General features: G+C 39.0%; 1 protein-coding gene across 1 annotated transcript; it reads left to right on the forward strand.

Annotated features, from left to right (window-relative positions):
- The first annotated feature begins 2,989 nt into the window (after window positions 1-2,989).
- LOC129339187 (olfactory receptor 6C3-like) lies at window positions 2,990-3,934 on the forward strand. The gene has a single exon (XM_054993788.1). It carries the CDS (start codon window positions 2,990-2,992, stop codon window positions 3,932-3,934), a length of 945 nt encoding a protein of 314 aa, XP_054849763.1.
- The last annotated feature ends 6,026 nt before the right edge of the window (window positions 3,935-9,960 follow it).

The following is a 9,960-nucleotide window of genomic DNA, read 5'->3' on the forward strand; positions in this document are numbered from 1 at the left end:
TTGTGAATTGTATGTTCAGGTGGATGTTGTTGAGATGATTCAAAAACTCCCTCAATTCTTCCTCCCCATGGCTCCAAATGATGAATGTATCATCCACAAACCGGAACCATACACTGGGTTTGTGGGGTGCTGAAACGTCAGGAACTACAATGCCAAGACCACGGCAATACAGCCCGGAAAACCCCCAACAACCATCGTTCTCCGGCCGTGAAAGCCTTCGACAATACATTTGTCAAATTTGTTCAGAGTTTCCCTTCAAGAGATACTTTGATGTTACTGTTTTGATCAATCCTCCCCCCCTACTAGAATAAGAATACAAAAGCAATGAACAACAGAAAAAAATCCAAAACAGATTTCAATTCCTTATTGTTTATTTTTTTAAGTAGTTCCCAGATGGCTGAGCAGTGAGTTCTTTTTAGTGATTAAAACAAATGTCCTGAGGGATTCAGCTTTTTTCATCCATATTTACCCATACCTTTGAGGTTCTGTTATTTTCCTATTGATTTCAAACTTGCTTCCATTAATTATGGGAAGGATAGAGATACTGGAGATTTCTTTAGTTAAATACAAGGCTAGAAGAGACAGAGTTATCTTAATGAAATGTGCTCTGTAACACATGCTACACAGGATGTGTACCTAGGCATGTGTGAATCATCCTTTTGAAAAATATAGTAATACTGACAGAGATGAGGCAAGAAGAAATGAATTGATGTATGTTCTTAGCATCAGATAATTTCCTCCAAAAGGTAGTTTTTAATCGTTTCTCAAAGTTCCTGCTTGATACTTTCTAAAAAATTCCCCACATGCAGGGGCTTAATATTTTTTTCTGCTACATTTTTTTCTTATTGAAAGGAGCATTGCTTAAACTAAAGGACTACCATGTGAAACAAGGGATGCCCCTTCAACAGAACTTTGCCCTGTGAAATTAATCTCTGCATGGAAGATTCATGGTTGTTTGAAATGCCTCTGTGACTTGTACTTAGGTGTATTTGACCTCCCCCCTCCCCCATCCCTGCTCCATGCAGATGAGTGATAAAGTCTTATTTGGAATGTTAATTATTTTTGAGTACATGCATACAAGAAAGATCAGTTATAAACAGAGCGACTACAGAGACAACTAATAGGAGGGCTGTAGGCAGAGGAAAATGTTTTTAAAAGGAAAATGATAGAGGTGTGTCTTTTGAGCTGGGCATAAAGGTATATGGGCAACTCCTTTTTGTTCTAATCTGTCTCTAAGACCTGTTGTGAGAACATGATGGAAAGTGCTGTCAAGTCATAGCCAACATCGGGCTTTCAAGGCAAGAGACTAACAGAGGTGGTTTGCCATTGACTACCTCTGCATAGCAACCCTGTCCTTCCATGGAAGTTCCCTGTTCAATTATGAACCAAGGCTGTCTGTGCTTAGTTACTGAGATCTGCTTGCCTGGGCTTACCCAAGTTAGGGTTTTGGGGGGATAAGGTGAGATAATTTTGATCCACAGACATGACCAATCTACTCCAAACTACCATCTCCTGTTTATCCTTATCTGCTTCCAAGGATTCTCGACATACATAGCTCTCCCCACCTCCACTTCAGCTACACAAGAACCCTCAGGGTCTCACCACACAAGACAAAATACACTCCAATTACAATGTATTTTGTAATTCGAGTGAATTTTGTCTTGTGTGGTTTGACCCTAAGTTAAGGTGAGAAAGAATGACTGCCCCAAGGTCACTCAGTGAGATTCATGGTCCTGTGGAAACTGAAATCTGTTTCCAGCCCTAGTCCATCAGTCTAGCTATATTATTCCTCATTGGTTCTCAAGATAGCTTTGCCATCTTTATTGTCAAAGTAATTTACAGAGTAAGAGGTCCATTCTCTCCAAAGAAACAGTCCTCATTAGCAGAAGGATCCAATCTTTATTCTTCCTCTTAAAGTATTCAGACTTGGGTTTTATTTAAGCTGCATACACACATTCTTTGATATTGAGCTATTGTTTTATGATACTACTTATTAACAAATGAATTTCCCCAAAGCAAGTGATTGCTGTAGCATAACATGAATGCAATATCTAACTCTGTGTATGTGTGTGTGTGTCTTTGTGTTTGTGTGTCTCTGTGTTTGTGTGTGAATGCAGCATTATATAACTTCTGCGTTATTACATTTGGGGTGAAGATCAGGACAATGATTCTTTTTTTTTAAGTACACAATTTTGGTTGAACATCTTTGACATATAAATGAGAAGAATGATATTTCCAAATTGAATGATTTTTTTCTAGATTTCCCTAACGGACTAATGAAACATATCTTATTGTCAATCTACTATCTGGGTCTAGGAAGTATTTTAATTCCCTTGCTTCCTAATCATTTCTGATTTATTGTCCATTTTTCTGGATTGGTTCTAAAAGAATTTTAAGTACCATTATATTGCTGATAGAAATGATATTCTGTGAATTAATAATGTGCGAATTAATCATGGGTCATAAGTGATAGAATAAGCATGGTGCTGGGTTTTCAATAGGGGATAAAGACTCCTCTAAGCTTGCTTCCTGGTTGAATATGCAGATTATTTTAGAAGACATATTTTCTTAGGAGACACATATGGGAAAATATTTTCAGTGGATACAGTGCTTTCTGCCATGTTTTACTGTATTTAAACAGTCACAGGACCATAGATGGATGGAGGGTCATCACGTCCAGTGGCCTTATCCCTGTCTAATGGCTCCTTTCCATCACTGTTGGATTTATTTATTGCATTTATTTATTGCATTTATTTATTGCATTTCAAATGTCTTCTTTCTGTTAAGTGTAGAGCCTTAGTCTGGTGGAAGCAGTCTCGCTCCAGTAGTAGAAGCTTCCTCCATTGGAGCATGATTCCTTCACTGGAACAAGACCTTTTCAAGAAAGCCTTCTCATCAGCTGAAGGATCCAGTCTTTATTCTTCCTCTCATGGTATCTTAACTTTTGCATACTGACTTTTCATCAAGACTTGCTTATCAACATATCATAATGTTGTCAAATGAAACAAAGATAACTACAATCATCCTGCTGGGATTTGGAGACTTGCATGAATTGCAGATACCTCTTTTCTTGTCATTTCTCGTGATTTACATCATTGCGATAACTGGAAATATTCTCATATTGGTGCTTGTCATCTTTGATCACCACCTTCACACTCCCATGTACTTCTTCCTAGGGAATCTCTCCTTCTTGGAGGCTTGCTATACTTCTAATATATTTCCAAGGTTCCTTTTGGCCCTCCTGACTGGAAACAAAATGATTTCTTTCTACAGCTGTCTGGCACAGTGGTATCTCTGCAGTTCCTTGGTAGCTACAGAATGTTGCTTACTCTGTGCGATGTCTTATGACAGGTATTTTGCCATCTGTAAACCACTACATTATTCAACGGTCATGAACATCCAGACTTGTATCCAGTTGGCAGCTGCATCTTGGATAAATGGATTTGCAGTATTTTTAATATTGCTTATTTTGTTGTTGCAATTACATTTCTGTGGCCCCAATGAAATGGATCATTATTTTTGTGACTATTTCCCACTCCTAAAACTTTCCTGTAGTGATGTCAGCTTGATGAAAATGTTGAGTTATTTTGTTGCGGCCATTTTTACACTCCCACCTTTTCTTCTAACCTTGGCATCTTATGTATATATTGTAACTGCTATCTTGAAAATTCCCTCCACTACTGGGAGAAAAAAGGCTTTTTCCACCTGCTCCTCTCATTTGATTGTGGTTTCTGTTTTCTACGGGTCCCTAATAATTGTGTACATGTTGCCAAAGGCTGAAGGAAAGAGAGAGATGGGAAAATTTTCCTCTCTCATGTATATAGTGCTGCCCCCTCTGGTCAATCCCTTCATATACAGCCTGAGAAACAAGGAGGTTAAAGAAGCTTTGAGAAATATAATTGAGAGGATTGTGCACTACACAGTTATCCCATAAAGCTAGTGAATGCAATTTATGTAGTAGTAGTAGTAGTAGTAGCAGTAACAACAACAACAATAACAACAACAACAATTAGATTTATATACTGCTCTTCAGGATGACTTAACACCCACTCAGAGCAATTTACAAAGTATGTTATTATTATCTCCACTCTTATCAGGTGTGAGCAGGAGCCTGGACATCACTCCCATCCTACAGTTGCTCCATTGGCTACCCATCAGTTACCATGCTCAGTTCAAGGTATTAGTTATTACACACACAATTCTTCACGGCTTCGGTCCAGCATACCTACAGGACGTCCTCCTTCCCTATGATCCTCCACGGCAACTTTGCTTATTTGAACAGGGTCTCCTGCAGCTGCCAGGCTGCACACAGGTGAAGTCAGCAGCAACCCATACATGAGCTTTCTCTGTGGTGGCCCCTATCCTGTGAAATGACCTGCCTGAGGAAGTCAGAAGAGGCCCCACTCTCCTGGATTTTCATAAATGATGCAAAACGGAACTATTCAAAAAGGCTTTTTACTCAAATGGGAGGATTGTATTTTAGGGAAGGGGTCTCAGATGCTTCGCTAATGAGTTAGAGACCATAGACTTTATCACTATATTGCCTTACATATTATATGTTGCTTTAAATATGTACTCCATGTGCTCCATGTTATCTAATGTTAGTCCTAGAATTGATTATGTTCTGCTTCAATATTTTTTTCTACTTTGTATTGGATTCCTGCTAATATTATGTCTTTTAAACTTGTATCTATTTACTCTATGGCATTGTTTATGGAAATGTCCTTGATGCAGCATGGAAATGCCTGCTCTTGTCCTTGTCACTGATTGCACTAATCTCGTACTATGTAATGCTCCCTCAGTCTCATTGAGAAAGGAGGACTATAAGCAGCATAAACAAACAAACAAACTAATAATAAAACCACATTTTAGAACAAATAAGAACAACGAAAAACAGCAACAAATAAAAGCTAAAGCTAAAAAAAACCCAAACAGACATAAACATCTAAATATTTAAAGCAACTGAAATGTGTGCCAGGAAGGATGGATCACTAAGGGAATGCCAAATACCTCCCCCCACCCTCCCCGCCAAAGTCTTCATTCACTGGCAGAAGATGACAGCACAAGGGGTGAGATGCATCTCCCTGGAGAGAGAGCTCAAAAGTTTTGGTGCCATGATTGTGAAGGCCGCCTACCTAATCTCAAAAGGGCACAGATTAACACAGAGATCCTTGACATTTTCCTTATCTTAGTGCCAAATTAGATGAAACCCTGGGAACTCTGTGCATGGAGTTGTGAATGGGAGTGGGGCAGGTTTGGGGATCACAGTAGAATCCAGCAAGCCAGAACAGTGTTGACTAGCGATGGGCATGAACCATATTATGAATTTCAAAACCCCACAAAATTGGCGATCGCGCAATCGCGATCCAGCGGTTCATTATTGTTCACGGCAAACGAGCCAGTGTTCGGAAGAAGCCTGTTTCGGTGTGTTTGGCCGCGGTTCAGGAAGCCAGACAGTCAGGCACCAGAAATCAATTCCCCTGGAAACGGAGCCGGGGGAATGCCTGAACTCTGTCTGCACTCCTGCCGTCCTGGAAACCCGAATGGAAGCCCAGCTTACCTTGATTGGCAGGTCTTCCTTCCAGAAACAACACAAAGGAGAGGTTCCGAAATCACACTGAGACCCCTGATTGAGAAACCCTCAGGAACCTGAATAACACACTACCTACCGGGTGTACTAATTATGCCACAAAATCTTACTATATCAAAATACAACACTATATTTAAAGTGATACATACAATAATACATTATACATCCTAGAAGCATATAATTATAGTCTACAATACTCCACATAGGAGACAATGGTATGAAGAATCGAGATCAATCCATGAATATTAAAGCTCAGTCAATGCTTGATAAATGTCCATTTGTATATTGCACACCCTTTCACGGAATAAAGCAATTAGCTCATGAACTGAAAAGTCCTTTCCGAGCATAATTGAATAGGTGCAATGAATTCAATTTCTAAGCCAAATGGCTTCAAGTGGCAGGAGATGCTCCAATGGAGTCCGGAGATCTCCCGAAGTTGGCAACAAGCCTGCTCAGCTCGTTTCGTCCACGCTTCTTCACAGCCAATATATGCCACTTTAACCAACAATATTTAAGCAATACAGACTGTCTTTTTGCCGACGCGTCCCATTCACGCCGCAGTTTAGTGTAATTTCAAACACTGAAGAAGCGTGGACGAAACGAGCTGAGTTGATTGCTGGCAGGCTGGAGTTTCCCAGCCTGGATCTGGCAACCCATCCCCCCATCCTCAATATGCAGTCTCCCTCCTACCCCATATCTGCCTTTCTTCTTCTATTTTCCCCTTGCAAAAAAAAAAAATCCACTACCAGCATGGAAAAGAAAAAGCATAAATCTGGATCACTTAAATGCAAAGAGCAACAAGTAATATGTACAATATATGTACACTGTAATTACTAACAAATATACATTTATTTTGCAAAAATATCAATTGTACCTTCTTCCACTTATGGGTTTTTTTGGAAAAAATTATTTTATTTGTAAATTTTATTTATTTCTTACAAAAATTAAATGATAGCCTTATATTTGTGGGTCTCCCGGCAACCAAAATTTTTAGACCCAGTCCACCACTGCTGATACAGATCTCAATGTTTGCTCCTTGAGTTGTTTCAGGTGACAAATGTGACCTTGGGAAAGCAGACAACCCCTTTTCCTCCATACCACATTCCTGTTACAAATGCAATTTTTCTTTACCAGTTATTAAAAAGGAAAAGAATTAAAAAATCCACAGACTTCCTCCTGGTAAATCCAAGTGTCCTTTCTGTTTTCACCCTTTCTGACCTTCTGAATTTTCTTAGGATGAAGAACACAAAAAGGAACCTATAATTTAGAATTTCAGAATTATGGGGGTGGCTATTGCTGACACAGGGAGAAAGGTATTTCCAAATGGAATTGGGTTTGATCCAGCCAGTTTATTTGAGCCATCTTGCCCAACTCCCTTCATAACTACAATTGTCATCTCACATGGCTTTAGGTCCAATGATTTGCAACAGAGCCTTTTGCTTGATAAAAGGGAACCACATCCCCTCGTTTTCATGATTACCTGATTTTCCATATTCACTAGTCTAAATTGGATGTATTCTTATTTTCAATGTACTTCCTTAGCTGGGATTAGGAAGATCCTCCCGCCACCCTTTTCTTTAGAGTTGTCAACTGATTCTTTTGCCAGCAATACCAGAAATGTCCACAGTAGGCAAGCTCAATTAACACTATGAACTGTTTATTCATGAAATAATCCTTGTAGTGACTATTGTCAGCAATGAGATAGAATAAGCATTCACACACGCTTCTGGATTTTCAACAGTAACAATATGCTAGATATCAGGACCAAGAGTAAATGACCAGAAGACTCCACCCACTCTGCTCTGTTGCTCTACCATTCAATAATAGGGAAAGGAGGTGAGTAGTTGGATTACAGCCTCTGACATAAATGAACGTTTGTACATAACAAATTAACTCTACAATAGATATCTTAGATTGGCCAGCTCTTCAGATGGGGAACAAAAGAGCTTGATGCATTGCTTTTGAAGGATGCATCTCCAGGTAAGTGCATAGATCTCTAAATCCTGTTTCTGTTTGATTTTTGTCATCTAGCCACAGCCGACTTATGGCAATCCTATAGGATTTTCAAGGAACGAGATGCTGAGAGGTGGTTTGCCATTGCCTGTGTCTGTGTAATGAACCTAGACTTGCTTGGTGGTCTCCTATCTAAGTAGTAACTAGGGCTGACCACACTTCTGAGATTTAACCAGATCTGGTTAACCTGGGCTGTGCTTCCTCAGCTGGAACAAGACTTCTTCTGGCAGAGAAAAGGTCTACATTTGGGAGAGGGAGGTCTCTAGATTGAAGTCTTAGTTTCCCCATCAGAAGTATTACTTTTAAATTTTGCCTTGCATTTTCCTTTTTCAATAGGACTTGATTATTGACACATCATGATGTTGAGAAATAAGACAAGAATAACGGAAATAATCCTTCTGGGATTTGAAGATTTGACCTACCTTCAGAAATGTGTTATTGCCCTGGAGAGATCTCTAGAGCATTTCATGCTCTCATAATCAAATATTCCTTTGAGGCCAATCATTGCACTACTTGTGTACAGTATCTAAAGCTGTTTCTAAATTTGCCATTCTGTATTAATTAGGGCAAGAATAGAAAAAGATGTTTATTGCTTCAGCTTATATAGAGTGCTAGAAAGGATATAGTTATCTTACCAAAACATACTCAGTAAAAAATACTATGCAGAGTATACTGGCACACAGTTTTAGGCGTTTATGAATCATCCTTTTGGGACAATAATCAATACTGAAGGAGATGAGGTGAGAAGAAATAGGCCAATACATCATTTCAGCACTGGGTAATCTCTGAAAAGTAAATTTATTACATCTCAGTATTCTTTGCTTAATACTGCTCTGAAAAATGAAAAGGACTTATAATAATAACTTTCAAGACCGCAGAGGTTTTGCACAGAAGGATAAATAATTTTAATATTACTCTGATGTGGCTGTTGGTTTAATAATCAGATGTAGAACAATTGAATGTGTGAATCTAGGTGGTTCAAATGTTATTTGGGGGTGCTAGGAGCAATGTTTGGACTGGTACCAGTTCATGTCGTCATGTCATATCGGCACTGACTCCAAAGTCTGAGGATATGTGATTTCGGTAGGTCAAAATATTTGGGGGGGGGGGGTACAGCTACCTCCAGTTTTGCATGTGCATTTGCCCTGAGGGCACCCCAATTTACAGCAGTTGGCAGAAGAACTGAGCTTTGGACCTGGAAACATCATAGGTTCATTTGGAGGGCAGCATTCCCTAAATTCTAGTCCAATCATTATTTTGCTTGTCCATATGACATGTGCTGCTCCAGTCCGTTTTGGGGGCTAAATTATACTCCATATTTTTTACTGGGTGCATGAATACGGAACTAGTAACTGTGAATAAGGAACTGTGAACCATCTGTCTTGTTAAAGAAAACAATGGTTTATAATTAAGAGTTGAGCTTATAAAACAAGATAAAGAGATCAAATCTTTACAAGGAATTAATCTCTGTATGAAGGATTCTTGGGTGCATGAAATGCACATACATTAATGACGCTACTTGAGAAAGAATTGTTATGCTGACTGTATCAAATTAACGAAATGCAAATAAGCCTCTGACTTTCAGTCCACTGATATTAGAATCACTTGTGCAGGATATGTAATGGGAGATCTGAGATGAAACACTGGCTTAGCTATGAAGCAAGCCAGTTTGAACTGGATAGGTCAGCGTCACCCTAACTTGTATGAGAGTTCTGGTGAAGATACAGTGTGATAGTTCTGACCCACTGAAAGAAACTGACTTTCTCAGAATAAGTAATCTCTCATCATTTTAAAATTCTGTGACAATGAGCTTTGAATCTCATTTTCTAAGTCCTGCTCTGCCCCTTTATTCACTATACCACACACATCCCCAGGTTGAATTTGTCATGTTAATTATCAAAGTGATTTATGGGAGAGATCATTTGTACTTATACTAATAATCTGCTTTAATAACATATGTAACTTCTGCATCAATATATTTAGGATGAAGAAAAGCAAAAGGAACCAATGTTTTAGAACTGTAGAATTAAGGGTGGAAAATATTCCTGAGAAAGAGAAGAATAAATGTAACTGAGTATGGCCCATCCAATTTATTCACTCAATCTCGCCCAGTTCCCATTCTCATTGCAATCCACATTTCACGTGGCTTTAGATGCCATGATCTATAGCAGAACCTTTTTGATGGTCAAAAGGAACCCATCCTCCCTTTTCCATGAGAAGAATAGGATTCAACCTAGTACTTCTACGATTTTCCATATAAAATCAGTCAAACTAGACATCTTATTTTCAATCTTATTCCTTAATTGGGCCTAGGAAGATACTCCCTGCACCCTTCTAAAGAGTTTGTGATTGATTTT

This window comes from Eublepharis macularius, chromosome 12 (genome assembly GCF_028583425.1).
Source record: "Eublepharis macularius isolate TG4126 chromosome 12, MPM_Emac_v1.0, whole genome shotgun sequence".
In the NCBI taxonomy this organism is placed as follows: domain Eukaryota; kingdom Metazoa; phylum Chordata; class Lepidosauria; order Squamata; family Eublepharidae; genus Eublepharis; species Eublepharis macularius.

What these genes read in the sequence shown, in the direction of transcription:
- LOC129339187 (XM_054993788.1), top strand. Translation starts at nt 2,990, where the DNA reads ATGTTGTCAAATGAAACAAAGATAACTACAATCATCCTGCTGGGATTT.